Source organism: Chroicocephalus ridibundus, chromosome 14 (genome assembly GCF_963924245.1).
Source record: "Chroicocephalus ridibundus chromosome 14, bChrRid1.1, whole genome shotgun sequence".
Lineage (NCBI taxonomy): Eukaryota > Metazoa > Chordata > Aves > Charadriiformes > Laridae > Chroicocephalus > Chroicocephalus ridibundus.
In genome coordinates, this window is record NC_086297.1 from 4,174,785 (window position 1) to 4,190,393 (window position 15,609).

The following is a 15,609-nucleotide window of genomic DNA, read 5'->3' on the forward strand; positions in this document are numbered from 1 at the left end:
CCTGAACCTTTCAGGAGGCTTCTGTGAACGAACAGCAGATTAAGGAGCTCCTGGATCACCTCTGCCTCGGGGGGTTCGTTGTCCTTGAAGCACATGGTAGTGACCACATCTATGAAGAAATTATTGCACCTCTGCCGGAACAGGGCATTTCTTGCTATGGCATCTCTAGGGGAAGGGTAAAAAGCATTAGGACAATCTTCAAATCCCGAACCACTTAAATAATGGATGAAGCAAAGCAGACACGGGCAAAAGTCAACAAGGTGAGATACTTTTCCTGCTTTCCAAAATGCTGGATTTGCGCAACACTTCAGTAGCATTGTCTGCAAAGGCTGTATCACATTGACAACTAAGATCACAAATGGCAATGTGATGCCAGATACATTTACCCAGAGTTTTTTGCTAAGCTATCACAAAGCGATCCAAGGTGACAAGCAGTTCCCTTGTCCGATTCAGCCACTGACAGTGCTTTAGCTTTACTGGGGTTTGTAACTGCAGTTTTCTTACAGGGGCCAAGGCAACTTCCTCCCTTCTTTTGAAACAACAGAGAACAGACAGGACCCGTGCCAGTTCCAGAAAGAGCGGAGCAGAGCTCCCTCCACCCATTCTGCTTGTGTTGGCAACTGCAGCGAAGTTGGATTCTACATATCAGAATTTCCTCACACAACCGGCCCCACAGCAAGGCTTCGCCTTGGGCAGGGTGGAGTACCTGAGCTCCACGGAGACATTTAAATTAACATCCTCCAAAGCAACTCTGCAGTATGGACAATGCATCTGTGCTGGTACTAGCCATGTTCTGATGCACTTCTGACAGACCACATGGCAGCACGGCAGGCAGACTGGATCCTTTGGCTCTCTTAAGCAGATCGGACATGACTTCAGATCGTATCTGTAATTCAGAAACGGCAACAAACACAATTGTTCAATGTTGTATTACCAAAAGTCTTTAACAAGATGTTAATCTGCAACTAGACCAAGAGGAGATAATGTACAGCCCGTTGGCTAACTGCTTAGCTTCAGGGTGCAAAGCAAAATGGAAGTTACTGCTCTTCATTCGTCTTTCATCACGTTGCATGCAGCACTGCCTCACGCCCAGAAATAAGCTGGCGACACAGGCAATATTCCTACTGGCCCCTGTGACTTGTCTCAATGTCACTACCCGTAGATCCCGTTGCTGACTTCATCTTTGCATTGGCACAGTACTTTCATCACTGCAACGAAAGTTGGATGAGTCTTCATGTCTGAATCGTGCTGAAAACACTGTAAAGGAAAAGGACAAAGCTAAATGACTCAGCTCTAATTCCAGAGACAAAAATTCACATGGTCAGCAGAAGCAGACAGGGAAGAGGTAAAAATCACATCTTTGCTTACCTTGGCAAGAAGCAAAGTATGTTTTTTCACTAGATTCTCAAATTCTGGCATCAGGGTGTTGATGCCAAACAACACGTGTTCTACAAACAGAGACATGGAGAAAACCCGGTTCCAGCAGACTCTGTGGGAAGGAAAACGTGATTTCAAAAAGTACAATTCTGAGCTGAGAGCATGAATGGAAGTGCAGCACCAGGTTCAGTCTAACCATCTCACGGCTCATCACTACAGCATTTGTGCACTTCTCACACACCTTCTTGCTTTGCCCGTTGGTTATCAGCCCTGGCTTTTTGTCAAGGACAAAGCACACAACAGCACCAACACAGTGAGCTTATGGCAGAGGAGCCCGTCCTGTAGACAGCGCTGCAGCAGAACTAGGACCACCGCAAAGACCTTCTCACACCTCTAAATTCTATATCAAGTAATTAAAAAAAAAAAAAAAATCACAGTTAACTACCCTTCCTTCACTTCGGTTAAAGTAAACAAGGTCTGGGCTCTCTGGGCTTGTCTTCCAAGACACAAGACTCCATCTTAGATGCAGTGAAGTTCCCCATCTCTCACAGTCTTTATGCACATGGGACGAAGAGGAGAGACATTGCTGGTTACCGGGAACCTAATGAGAGTTTTAAATAACCCCTGAACCCAGTTGGAATGCACTGGATGATGCTGCCAGATTTAGAGGGAGAATCTACATAAGATGAGGGAAAAACCACCAAACTGGTTCTTGATGTATGTAATTGAGTCTAGTAGGAACCTGGAAAGATCTACAAAGCCTTCACCTGAGAAAAGCAGCAACAGAGCAGCTTTCAGCCTGTACTAATATTCTTATTAAGAGCAAGGCAAAAGATCAAGATTGTGAGCAGATCTGTGGGACATACTCCAGTTCTTTCAGCAGCTGATGACAATGACTCCCACTCCTCTGCAGATCCTTCTCTTTACAGAGAAACTCAATGGGCATACGAAGGTTCTTCACTTTCTGCAGCCAGGTCTCTGGATGGGCTGTCTCCACTTGATTCTCCAGCTCTTCAGCACATCCAATAGCAGCTAACACATCCAAAACCTAGATACACACACCGAGTGTAAGAATAACACAACAGTTGCATTTCAGAATTATTAACGAGCCTTGGGCTCTCAATCTGGATTGCTATAGCACGTGGTCTACTGAATAATGTTCTACTTGATTATCTTAAGCTCTGGAATTCTCATACTCATGGCTCGGATCATTAGCTCGGATCATTAACTGATGAGGAAGCAGGGCAAACTATTTTAAATCCAATGATAACATAGCAGATTGTTCCTAATACTGAGGATCCTGCCTGAGCTTGTGCTTCCCACTTCAACATCGCTGAAATCAACGGGAGGCCGAACACTAGCTAATTCAGTGAAGACAGAGCGCTCTGCTAGGGCTGAGGATCACAAAATGCCTGGTAGTGACTCTACCATCTCTGAGTGTGGTATTCCATATCCTTCCTTGTTAATAAGGTAGTGAGCTACACAGGGGTGTACAGCCAGGATCCTGGAAAAGTTCTGCAGGCGGCTCTTGAACTGGTTGTATCCAAGGTGGACCCAAGGCAAGTATGGCCCCGTCTCCTCTCCTCTGGGAGATGTTGCCTTCCATTCCTCTATGCAGGATAAGAACGCAACTCGCAGACACTGAAAGTTTAGAAAAAAAGTTAAGAGTCAAAATTAAAAAAGAACTTTTATAATTGATTTTGTACTGGAAATCCTGGCAAAATTCTCTGGAAGAAGAGAATCAGTGCTTTACAAAGATAGCCTTAAATGCTGTGTCAATTGTTACAGGTGCTCCCACGGACACCAGCAGCCAGCCAGTGCCAAATGCATCTTCGTGGCTACCTTGCTATTAGTCTGTCTCAGAGGGGTTTTTGGCTGAGAAAGCAAGACTGATACGGAAGGGCATGTTCATGGGCATCGTATTCTTCTCTCCACCCAAAGGGTTTCCAGCTCTTGTTCCCGACACTGACCTGCAGCTCCTCTAGGGAAGACACACCAATGGTCAAGACGATAAAGTCTTTGATATAGCACTGGAAGAGCATCTGCCTTTCGTCCTCAGTAAGAGCAGAGATAAATTTTCCCAGTGCAGTTTTCTGGAAGATATCCACAAACTTCTCAGCTTGGTCTGGAAAATGAGAATGCGGAGAAAAGCTGAATATTAGGAGAGGCTGGGCTTGACATAGCTTCTATCCTAAAGAGCCTGACACCTAATTAATCACTGATGCATTCAGCACTCCCCTCATTTAGAACACTAACAAGGGATTTGAGGCCAGGCCTTCTCAGCCCAGGCCCCAGTGTTTTATTTATGGAATCTCACCTTGTCATTAACTCTTGGCATTTCCACAGCGTTTTGAATACAAGGACACAGAATATGTGAGAAAGACTAGTAGCGAGAAGCACAAAGACAAGCTAGTTGCACAAAGCTCCGCTGGCTCGTATGAGCACAGAGCGATTGAAGGTGACTCCTGGGCCACAGAAATGGAGAGGCATAGTAGTGACAAACCAGAGTTTACAGGGCAGGTGGATGGAGATGCTCTTTGTCAGTCTCGAGCCAGGCTCTCACCTTCAGTGTTTTGGATGTATTGAGCTTCCAACCACATCTCATCCAAGTATTCCTTTATCCTCCAGCTGAAGGGCATCTCATTCCCAGCATCAGCAGACACCATCATGTTGTTCTGCACCAGAATTATCTCTGGCTGAGAGCTAGGAGATTAAAAGGTCGTTAACGCACTGGGCTTTTGCCTGGGAAACATGTTCAGACAACAGAGGCAGGAAGCTGCAGAAAGCAAGAAATTAGCCCTAGAAGGGGACAAGGAAAAGGGAAAGAACTGAAGGACTCATTAATACAGCTCATCCTGCCAACTGCGTAGCATTAGGACTTACTCAGTAAGTGCTGCCTGGCAAAAGGGCTGTAATGGCAGGACGTGTGGGCTTCAAGGGCTGGGTAAGAAGTGTGAGCATGCCAAGAGCTAGAGAGCAAAGCCCAGGAGTACTGGGGATAAAGTAGAAAAAACAGACTTCTGAAGTCACCGAGAACTGCCCTGCTGCCTTCAGCACAGCACAGGGGAGCAACCAAAACAGCGTTAGTCTCCCATGTGGGTTCAAAGCCAGTGCTGGACTGGTCTCCGTGCTGGCAGCCAAGCCCTCCTGCTGCTCTCTCCAGTGGCTCACCTGTTCTTACCCACACCGTAAGGGACAGTCAGGAGTTTTGTATCACTGAAGATGAACATCCACAGGTTTGTCACCCACTCAGCTGCCGGCCTGACCAACAGCTCCAGATTGCCATTTCTGTCTATGACAGCAATCAGGAGAGCCAGGAATGGAGTGATCACGTTCTGGACTCGCTTCCACAAGGTGTGCCTTCGGGGGCAGAAAGAGACCGAGAAACCCAAAGGGAAGGTGAGCAATGGTATCAGCAAATCAGGAGGTGGTTGTCCTGAAAAACTGACGACATTTGCATGTGAGAAAGTCCTAATCCTGCTTTTAAGGGGAAAAACCGCTACCAACAAAACACCCTACACTTCTCTCACTTGCGGCTCGCCTGTAATCCCACTGTTCCACTCAAAGCACTCGTGCATTCATGCATTCCTGTCCCAGTACAGCCCATTCAGCCATAAGTCACCATCCCTCAAGAGCCAGGAGAGGACAAAACTGCCTTCGGAGAGTTTCCAGCACAAACTGGGGACTAACACTGCAGATATTCAGATTACACGAAACTGCTGTCTCTGCTGCACAGTTGCCATTTGCAGACTTTTCTTGGAAGCTCGTAGGTTACAAGATATTGCTGCTGTCCTCACCTGAAGGTGCCTGCTTCCTGGAGAGCACTGAGGTTGGAAGCCTCCCGAAGCACCCAGTTTTTTGGGTGAAGGGAATTTTCTTCTTGTTTCTTCAAAAGGTTGGAGAGACGAGCCTTTGTTATCTTCAGGAAAGAGGCTAGGAAAAAAACAGGGAACTTGCGTTTTCTCTTCTATTGGCATTAGATCCAAATATCACACCAAGGACAGCATTTTACAATTGTTTCAATAATCAGCCAGCTGGAAAAAAGAACAGCCACCAGGGCTAGCACAGCCAGAGAAAAACTGACGACCCGAACTCCAGGAAAAGCCCTACAGCCATTAAAGGAGCGTCAGACTGGAACATGGACACACAGAGACACTTGGGTGGTTGCCCCAGAGATCCACCTTGTCTACACTACAGCAAGGACCACTCACCTTTGGGTCCCCAGTGTTTTGGTGGTCTCTGAGACGCTCAGCGACACAACCTCCTGCCGCTGGGGAGCACATACCTTTCAAGTCATCCTCTTTGGACAGAAGGCCAAGGAGAATCTTAATTCGCTTTGTGCTTCGACTAAGATCTTCATTTTGGTCCCGTAGCATCCCCACAGCGCTTTGTACACAGGTCCTCAGGAGCACAGTGGTCTCCAGGATTTCACCCTTCCCAGGAACAGCGAGAAAACAAGTTCATTACTCTTCAGTTTTACACCCTTGTCCCCAACACACCCCTCTTAAAACAATTATGGTGCTCTCTAGAAAGGGCCTGTGCCCCTAGCATCCTGTCTCCCAGTTTTCCTCTCATCTCAAGCTGCAAATCTAAGTTCTTCTTTTGCTATCAAGTACACAATGCAACTTCTGTGGCCCTTTCAAATTGGCATGCAACACAGCATTTGTATTAAGATAAGATTCATATGGGGGAAAATTCAGCAGTTCGTGAAAAAACTGGAAATGATAGATGTGACCAGGGAAAATATGCCTTCCCTGGGAAATGCTTAGGTGCTAGAGGGGCAAAAGCCACAGGCAGTCACCCTCATCCTGGGCATCCTCCAGCTGATGCCGTGAAGGGAACATGAGACAGTTTTAGCATAGCTGCAGCGCAGCAAAGTCCACAGCCAACTCCATCACAGCCTAAAACACACACCGCAATCAGAAAGCACAAACAGCTGGAGTGGCAGGCGCACAATCACAGTTCTCAGCTTCAGGGTGCAGAAAGACAACAGAAGCTTTTAAAACTGATTTTTAAAAATTAAGAGTATGAAGAGACCAAGGAATTAGAGGGTCCTTAGAATGGTTTACTTCTTTAATGATGCTGACTTTGGGCTGCAGGGGAAGGAATTTGTGTCTGATCATTAATATTCATGACGCAAATAATATTCCTGATGAATTTCAAGTGAATGGGGATGGCAAAAGGTGTGCTGCACCTATGCATGAAAGAGCAGAAAGCCATAGTGAGAGCTGAGAAGCAAACACACATATTCTGAACTGACCTCATCGTGCTCTGCTTCTGGCACCGGTGTTTCAACCTCCGCCTCATTTTCCTCCTGTTCTTCTCCGTTCACAGGCAGAGCGACAACTAAGGTGTAGAATTTTTATTAGAAAGAAGCAGTACACTTCTGCATCAGTCAGCTAAGAGTTTATTTAGCAACTGCATCCCAGAGCAGCAGAACATCTGTCAGAGATCCATTATCACCTGCATGAGTAGCTGAGATCCACCTCTTTAAACACAGCTACAGCTGGTAGGGCTGTCGAGCTTCATGCAGCAAGAAGTGGAAGAAATGTGACACTCAGAGCTAATGCACTAAGCTCTAACAGAATCCTGTAAGGCAGTACGGTGAAAGGAAAAAGTGCAAAGAAAAAATAGATGGGAAAGAAAAAGTCTTTTCCAACCTTCCCACAGATTTAGGTGAACAGATCTACATTCACATGAGTGAGATTCTCTGGAGTGACTCCTTGTCATGGTCTCTGCCATGCAGCATCTGCTGCCTCCTGTGCTGAGACAGAGTACTCTGGGTGCTGAGCAGTGCGAATACGCACTTTTGTCAGAAGAAAAAAGGGAAAACTACCAAATTAACTTAATTGATTACCCAAAGTTGCGGTAACAAACTAAATACAAATACAAGTTGGTAGCCACGTGGTGACCCCCACAAAAAAAACAGATGCTGAGCAGGGAAAATCATTAGCTACGTTGTACCAGGCAAACGTTCCACTAGCACCAAGTCTGGGACTGCATGTCCCCTTTTCCCCACCGGCACATCAACACCACTGGCTGGCACAGCCAGCCTCCGGCTCACCTTTGGTTTTACCTGAATCCTCACAGAACATCTGGCTGATAGTGAGGTTCTGCAGGGCACTCATATCAGAGATCATGTCCTTGGATCTGCGGAGGTCGTCTATATGCACTGACTGCCATAGTCCTAAAGGCAGAGGACAAAAAAAAAAAATAAAAAAAAATCACTTCATGCCTGCGGCATGCTCTTCTAGAAGAGCTGCCCAAGAATTATCTCCCAGTACCTGTGGGCTAATAGTTCGCATTCAGAGTTCACTTCCTCTCGCTTCTTGATGTAGAGAGGAAAAGCAGCAATTCACTGACCACGCCAATGCACACCACCCTGACTGACAGGGCACGCACACTACCAGGGCTGTGAGGCTCCTAGAACCCCCCCACACGCAGCGGGAACCTCGCTGCTGAAAGCAGAACATGTCAGCACACACTCGGGAGCCTCCTGGAGGACAATATGCCGATGCAGTTAGCATCACATTTGTCTGCTGCTCTCCAGCTGACTAGAAAGAGGACTCAGCGGTCAGCGGGCAAGGCAAGGTGCTCTCACAGAGGACACCAGGGCTCCAAGGCAGTGACCCCAGGGGCAGTCCCTGTGGGTAGGGGAAGCAGCTCTGACAACCCACAGGACACACTGATTCCAGATTTCAGGCATTAAAAAGGAAGGCGAACAAGAGAAACGTTGCTCTGATATGTTTGCCTGAAGCCAGTTGAAGAGCGAGGAGTGACAGATGTCTAGACCCACCTCCGTGGAATCCCACATAGGATGATCCTCCTTCCACCCGGGAAAGCTTCATAATAAAGTAAACAAAGACAGAGGCTTCTCCCAGGTCCACCTTGTTGATTTCATTAACCACGGTGTATCTACAACAAAGAGGAAACGCCTGTTGACAGATCCAGGACAGACAAACATTCACAGACAGGTGTCTTTCCTCTGTAAGAGAGGGCACATTTCCCCCCCCCACCCCCGAACAGACATAAGCGACTCGCTCACCCCTTCCTCCCGGCCGGCGCTGCTGAGCCGCCACCTCTAGCTATGCCTCCAGGGACAGCCCTGATCCTCAGCTCCGCGTGACTTCTGCAGCCAACGGCAAGAACTCACGCTTCAGAGGGGACCACCGGGTAATTTGACCCATCCTAGCTTATTTCGACTTGGGTTATGAATTATTACTTGAAATACAATTAGCGCTTCTCCATTCATTCCACTAAGGAATAAACAAAGGATTACACATTCCTGATTCTGAAATCCCCAAAACAGCACTAATAAATCAGACGGCTGCGAGGAGTCACCGAGCAGAAGAGCTAGCTGGGAACCTCTTCACACTTGACTTACTTGGCTGAGGCAATGAGCTGGGCATTTTGAGAGCCATCCTCAAAGTCTGTCTGAATAATAAGGACTTTATTTCCCGACGTGGCATCAAGGAAATCTCTGAAGAGTGAAAGGGGATTTAAAAGAAGTCACAAAGTGTAAAAACAAAACATTAAGGACTGTAATAGTCATCGCTCCACATCAGCTTTGGCTGCTGCAGGCAGGAGGAGAGATTAAAACATCCAACCTATAGAGATGGTGTAAAACCCCACCTCGGTATAACGCGGCTAATACAGTTTGCACCGAGCCAGCCCACTGTTGAGCGCAGCACGGCCCCTCGCCCCCCTTTTCCATATGTGTTAGTCCAAACGTTCTGCCCACCCATCTTCCCCCCAGATGACAGCCTACTCGCAGCAGGATAATGCGAAACCAGACTCACCGGATGTCCTTCAGGAACGAGTACTCTGTGTCAAACTGCTGCAGGAACAGGATTTGAGGCCTTTGCGCTTTACCCTGTACTTCTCTCTCCAGGCAAGCAGCATCAGCACTGGTGAGAAGCCTGGAGAAGGTGGTGACCTGGGAGTGCGAGATGTAGGTTTGCTCTTTGCTGAGGAATACAGCAGGAAGGCAGCAGAGACTCACTCGTCCGTGCTCCCAGATGCTGCTAGCTTGCTGCAGAGCCGGACTGCGCCCAAAAACCCATTTATTTGCCCCTGCCAGTAGGCAAAGGGTCAACATGGGCTGTTACACCGACCCAGGGCCACCATTGGGTAGCTCTTGGTGCTGCCAGAGAGGAGGCAGTGGGGCAGCTGAGAAGGGGCAGCCAAGGCTTTGGGAAACTTCTCGCAAAGCCTTGGAGCGCGTCTTCCCTGCAGCGCTCTCAGGGGGCAGCAAGTCCAGCCCCAAGAGAAAGCACGCTGTTTCCATGTAAGCCAGGAGAGAGAGAAATTCTCCAGCCCAGTCTATCTCAGCTGAAGCTCTTTAGCTTTGATACCAGGCAAAAGTAAACCCATTACAGGCCCACAAGATGTCTGGCTGTTTGTGGCTTAGCTGGGTTAAAATCTTTTGTATCTTTAAGACCAGAGGCAGAAACAAAGAGATGAGAGTTCAAAGGCTCCTGACAACTTCTTTTGTTTTGCTGGCTATGCTCATGGAGGCAGAACTACTTTCAAAGTAAAGAGATGCATCAGCCGCCCAAACGGATTTAAAACCCCCGCTTGCCAGGGAGCATCCAGTACTGCCCCATGCATACTTGGAGGCGTGAGATTCTTCAGGATGCAGTAACACACCTGCCGAAACACCCACCTCTGCACATCTGGGCACTTCGTGGCAAGGCTGTTATCAAGTTTACTCGGGTGTAGCCACAATGCAGCCCCGGCAGTATAAACCAAAAACCTCGGTGCAGGTTGGGAGGGTTTGGAGAGGACGCTGCAAGGCACTCACCTCTGTAAAGACCGTCTGGTACCCAGAGCCAGCGCAGACGTGAGCTCGGAGGAAGTCTGCAAAAGACGTGTGTTGCTGATGTTTGAAGTATATATTGGCCAGAGACTCTGCCATAAACAAACGCTCTGAGTTGCAGAGGCGGATGACGGAGTCCGGGGTGGCACAGTTCAGCAGTGCCAGCTGGGCCTCTTTCTTCACGCGAGACAAGAGTTCACCAGGAGGACACACCGCTTTCAGCCTTTCCGTTGTCTGCAGGACCACGGAGGCGCAGGTATTGGAGTGGTAGCCCACAAACACATCAGAAGGGCTGTATTTCTGCTTGTTTATGAAGTGATCTTCCGTATTGGCTGCAGTGAAATCATGCACCCACTTCTTCAGCTCTTTCACAGTTTCTCTTTGCCCCTTGTCCAGGACAGTACTGATATCCAGGCAGTGCTTTTCCAGCCGGTTGATCAGTGGGATGGGAAAGTGCTTATATACCACATCTTTCTCCTCGATGACTATCAAACGGAACTTTGGGTGCACCCGGCACTTCACCCGATGGGTGCCCAGGCCCAAATCAACATACTTCTGGCCAGCAAGGTACACGTAGTATTGATTGAGGGCATCGTAGAGGCTTTCATAAAGGTTTTGCAAGTTGAGGAGCACAACCATTTGGCCAGTTTCCATGCAGACCTTCACACGGTTGATGTTCCTGCATATCTGGGTATACTCTTGGTCCTTAGGGAAACTGGAGCCAAAGATAATTTCTGGCTGTTGCCGGGCAGTAAAAAAAGCTTGCTGGAGGATCTGCAGTGCTGCATAATTCTCAGTCAACACAAGCAGGTATCTGCAATCACCATCCTGACCACTGCTGTAAATGTTTTGTCGTATCAGCTCGATTCTACTGATATCACGAGCATGTATTTCTCCTTTTTCTGGTAACTGTGAGGTGAATATTTCCAAGGCATTGACATCATCTTTGCCACCGAAGTTACGAAGAACAACTTCAGCTATGTCTTGAGGTGTCGGCTCACTTTTGGAACTCTTAGCTAAGGCAAAAAACATCTTTATGAGGCTGTAGTAGTCACGTAGACCAAAGAACTCCCTGTCTTGGGCCTTACAAATATTTTCATATGCATCTGCAAAGTGATAAAAATACTGTTCAACCTTCTGCAAAGCCCCTCGTGCCGAGGAACAAATCCCCCTCGCACTTTCTATGAGCTCTTCTTTGCTGGGATCACCGCGGGAGACAAAGATGCCTCGATTCATTTTAGCAGGGTCCAAAGCCCAGTTGGAAATCCCGATGAAGCCAACCTTTTTGTGAGGAAGGGGGACATCATCTATGCAGCCATCTTCCAAAAGTGGATGCAAAGTCTTCAAGGGCATTTTGGGAGAGTCTTCTGCCAGCCCAATCTCATCCAAAACCACGACCGAGACGTACTCCTCTAAGTTCTTCCCTTCCTGGAATCGAGCGCAGTGCTTGAAAGTGCCTATGATTCCTTCTGGAGTGGAGAGAGGGCTGCACTGAAAAGACACTAGATGGATCTGCTTCAGGTCCTTGAATAAATCTGAATGAGCTGCTTGGCCCTGCATAGCATCGGCCACAATGGTTTTCGCAAGGGATTTGGAGCTCCCAGGCTTCCCAACAAGAAAAAGAGGGATTTTCAACTCAATGCAGATAACCATCATAAAGACATTTTCTTTCAAGGCCAAGTTTCTTGCTATGGTATCTCGGAGGTGCACACCATTCAGAAATACATCCTGCATCACGGAGATTTCTTCCAAAATCTTTTTCTGGGTGTCATAAGGTTTTGGAAGGACCTGGCTGATAGCACTCCTATACGCCTCCTTCTTTTCCAAGGACGCATGATAGCAAACCCCAACTGCCAGCACCAAGGACCAGATAACGTTGTTTCTCTCAACAGTGCTCTTTAGAGGTCTCTTCTCAGCAAGATACTTCTCCAGTTCTCTCAGCAGTAGTTTACTGCGCTTGTGAAACCACTTGAAAACTTCCATGCAGCGTTCCACATCCCGCAGGCTGACAAAGCTGCATTCGTCGTCCCTCTGCCTCATGTACTGCTGGGAAGCAAAAAGCACTTCTGTAATTACCTCTGCTTCAAACTGCGTCATTGGGACGTGTTCAGTAACTCTCTGTACAATCTGCTGTATATACATTTTTTCAGTTAAGTTGTTCAGCTGCCCAAAATCCCACACTAGTGGGATCATGCTGGGTGGGAGCGCATGGACCCGATACACAAGCTGTCTCAGCGGAATAGATCCAAGCTTATCCTTCGTCTCATCTGCTTTGACGCGGTAGCCCAATCCAGCTAACTCCAGGCGTTGGATCATCTTTGGTGTGTGCTTACGATAAGGGTTGCAGGCTGCTATGATCTGCAAGCCAGAGTGAGAGACCAAAGGCTTCCCCTGCACTGTGTGGTCACACAGAACTTCCTTGATGCTGCTTACAGCCTCTGTTGTGTTGGCTTCGTCGAAAAAGAGGACTGTGTCCAACCCGTGCTTCTCCTTATTGGTTTTAGCAAGGGCTTCTGCTTCTTTGATCCTGGCATAAATCATCTCTGCAGTAGTACCTCCATGAACTTTTACAAGCTTCATGTTCTCTACCTCTACAAAGCTTCTGCGTAACTTGCACAAAAAATTTATGAGTCTTGTTTTCCCACAGCCTGTTTCTCCCATGATGACAACTGGGATGTTGCATCTGAATCGCATCTCAATAGCCAAGATTTTTAGCACATTGTCTGTTGTGAGTTCATATGTCTCATCAGGGTCTACTACCCAAGGGATTCCCAAAACCATGCAAAGCTTCTCTAGCTTCTCATGACGAGGCAACTGATCAAACGGAACATTGAAGGGAACTCTTTGGAGCAACAAGCCATTGTACAACTGTGAAGTCATGACATTTCTCTTGATAATGTTGTCATTCAAAGGATTAATGGCATCAACACCGCCACTGCAATTAGGCATAAAGTGGAAACCAATGAATGTCATGGACACACGATCTTCATTGAAAAACAAATATGGATGAGGCTCAGACTCCCACTTTTTCCGAATGCGGAAAGGGAGAAGATCTTCTTCTGCAACGTTCTCCAGATTGGAGGACTGCCTTCCTGAACTCTCATCAGAAATGTTTAGGGAGGGTGTTGCAAAATCTCTTGCCATTAAAATCATGAAGGCAACGACAAAGTTTTTAAAACCTTGCAAAGTGTCCCGGACAAAGTCAGGATTGCAAAAGATAGAAGCTTCACAGTCTCTCAACTGAACGTTGAGAAACCACGTGAAGTTTCGGAGCTCTGACCAGGAGGGATCTGTGATGCCGCAGTGCAGGAGGAACTGCTGCAGGCATTCTGCCGGGCTCCCTTCCACAGAGTGCGCTTCATAACAGAACGTGTCCAGATTGCACCCCTGGTCGTATCTTTTCAGATACTGGAAAGGTCTCTGGAAAGCCTCACTGCAAAATTCCTCCTCATCCATTCCTGGATCTGAAACATCCCCAGACTGGGTCCCAAGTGTCTCCATTTCCAGTACTTCCTTGGGAGACTTGCATGTTACTTTAGGGAACGCATCAAGGAAATTATACTTCTGGCTCACTGACATCTGGAGTAGAGGAAAAGAAAGTATGTCATTACAAAGCTGTGGCTCTAATCTTCTTCAGTTTGTTTAATCTGTTCTTAATAGTATTTTTGTCTGAAATCACAGACCTAACTGAATAACAGCAGCAAGCCTATACAACCATGACACTTCTTCCCCTGTGCATCGCTTCTTCCACTTAAAGTGGATCACAACAATTAATCCTATTTCCTTCTAGAGTCTCCCTCCTGTAACATTAGTCCGTTGTTACCTCCAGCCCCTTCTCAGTGCTGCCTCAAAGAAAAAGAAAACTAAACCCAAGAAACTGTTATTTATCCCTGTCACTCCTACACTCTGTTCTTATAGCTGCGTATAAATATTCTAGTACTTTCAAACATGCAAAGTAACATGAGGAAGATTAGATTTTGCATTTTTATGCCTCCTATAAATGTTATAATGAGGCCAGTGAGGCTTGGACTAATAGGACTTCAGAAATGACCAACCCAAGAAAACCACACCAGGTATAATTTACTGTATGGTTTTAACATCACTTTGTACAACACCAGGGACACCACTTTGTAACGCAGAGGCACAGTACAACCCCAGACAGACAGGGAATTCCTATGCTACGTTTACAGTTCTAGTCTCTACAACTCATGTGCAGCTACATACAAATGTATGTGCAAAATGACCGAGAAATTCAAGGAAATCAAGTATTGCTGTGTACGTACATGTCTTGCTGCTTTGTATGGCACTGGTGATACCTCAAGGATTTCGATGATATACAAATGGCACTTCTGCCGTAGCCACATATTTCCATTATTATCTGTCAGATACTGCAAAACCAACAGCTTGAATAGAAACTCTGGAATTCCACTTTGTACCTGTCACAAGAAAAGACAAATGCATTTCCTCTCTATTTACTCACCATAACTTCACAGGATCATGGAACAGTTAAGGGTGGAAAGCATCTTTTGAGACGTCTTGTCCAACCCCCTGCTCAAAGCAGGCTCAGCTACAGCAGGTTGCCCAAGACCACATCCAGTCAGGTTTTTAATATCCCCAAGGCTGGAGACTCTACGGCTTCCCTGGGCAGCTTGTTCCAGAGTTCAACCACCTTCAAGGTAGAGTTCTTTATGTTACTTACATACACAGTAATTAGAAAACACATCTTGGTGAAATGGCTTACTAAGAACCAAAAGCTTTAAAGAAACAACTTCTGCAAGGATCCACACAGAACTTCTAGGACAAGGCAGCTGTGGGAGGGATGTACTCACTGAAGAGGTGATATCAAAATGGAATATCATGGGCTTTGTCTGGTGTTTTCTCTTAAGAAAAGGCAGAAGAGATTTCAGTACTTTGTCTTCATCCACTTCTGGTTCAATTAGTCTGATGGTTTTCAGAAGTTTTGTATAGTCAGGCTGCTCTTCTTGCAGTCTCTCGTGTAGCCTCTTCACATACAGAGATTTCCCTGTTATCACAAAAAACATCACAAGAATTAAAGCCGCCAATATCAAATAAATAATATTAAGGTCATAATAGAAGAAGGAAGTCAAATGCTTAAGTACCGAAATCTCTGAACCTTCCTAAAAGGCATTCCAGAAGAAAGCCTAAATCTGGTTAGAGCAGCTGCAGCCTGGAATCAAAGCCATTGGTGGCTGCTGAGGGCTGTTGTTATCCACACGGCTTGCTTTGCTTACACCGCCTGAGAAAGGCTTTACTCTCTATTAGGACTTGAATCTATTCCATTACGTGGTTGTTTCTGAAGTCAAAACACAGGGGAAGGGAGGTGAAGGGCTGTGTGGCTGTTGTCAGAGATATAAGCACCCTCAAGTTTCCTGTCTTATCCTGTAGGAACTACT

General features: G+C 46.8%; 1 protein-coding gene across 1 annotated transcript in view; it reads right to left on the bottom strand.

Annotated features, from left to right (window-relative positions):
• The window catches only part of RNF213 (ring finger protein 213), a 57,325-nt gene that overhangs the window by 14,609 nt on the left and 27,107 nt on the right, over positions 1–15,609 (bottom strand). The window contains exons 30-48 of the mRNA XM_063351827.1: positions 15,025–15,218; positions 14,479–14,631; positions 10,181–13,774; positions 9,177–9,313; positions 8,762–8,857; positions 8,174–8,292; positions 7,442–7,564; positions 6,638–6,723; positions 5,663–5,810; positions 5,175–5,310; positions 4,549–4,737; positions 3,941–4,080; positions 3,348–3,502; positions 2,806–3,018; positions 2,244–2,425; positions 1,369–1,489; positions 1,157–1,257; positions 707–886; positions 2–165 (exon numbers count right to left, since the gene is read on the bottom strand). Of these exons, the coding sequence (XP_063207897.1) occupies positions 2–165; positions 707–886; positions 1,157–1,257; positions 1,369–1,489; positions 2,244–2,425; positions 2,806–3,018; positions 3,348–3,502; positions 3,941–4,080; positions 4,549–4,737; positions 5,175–5,310; positions 5,663–5,810; positions 6,638–6,723; positions 7,442–7,564; positions 8,174–8,292; positions 8,762–8,857; positions 9,177–9,313; positions 10,181–13,774; positions 14,479–14,631; positions 15,025–15,218 (6,231 nt within the window). The remainder of the gene's footprint in view (position 1; positions 166–706; positions 887–1,156; positions 1,258–1,368; positions 1,490–2,243; positions 2,426–2,805; positions 3,019–3,347; positions 3,503–3,940; positions 4,081–4,548; positions 4,738–5,174; positions 5,311–5,662; positions 5,811–6,637; positions 6,724–7,441; positions 7,565–8,173; positions 8,293–8,761; positions 8,858–9,176; positions 9,314–10,180; positions 13,775–14,478; positions 14,632–15,024; positions 15,219–15,609) is intronic.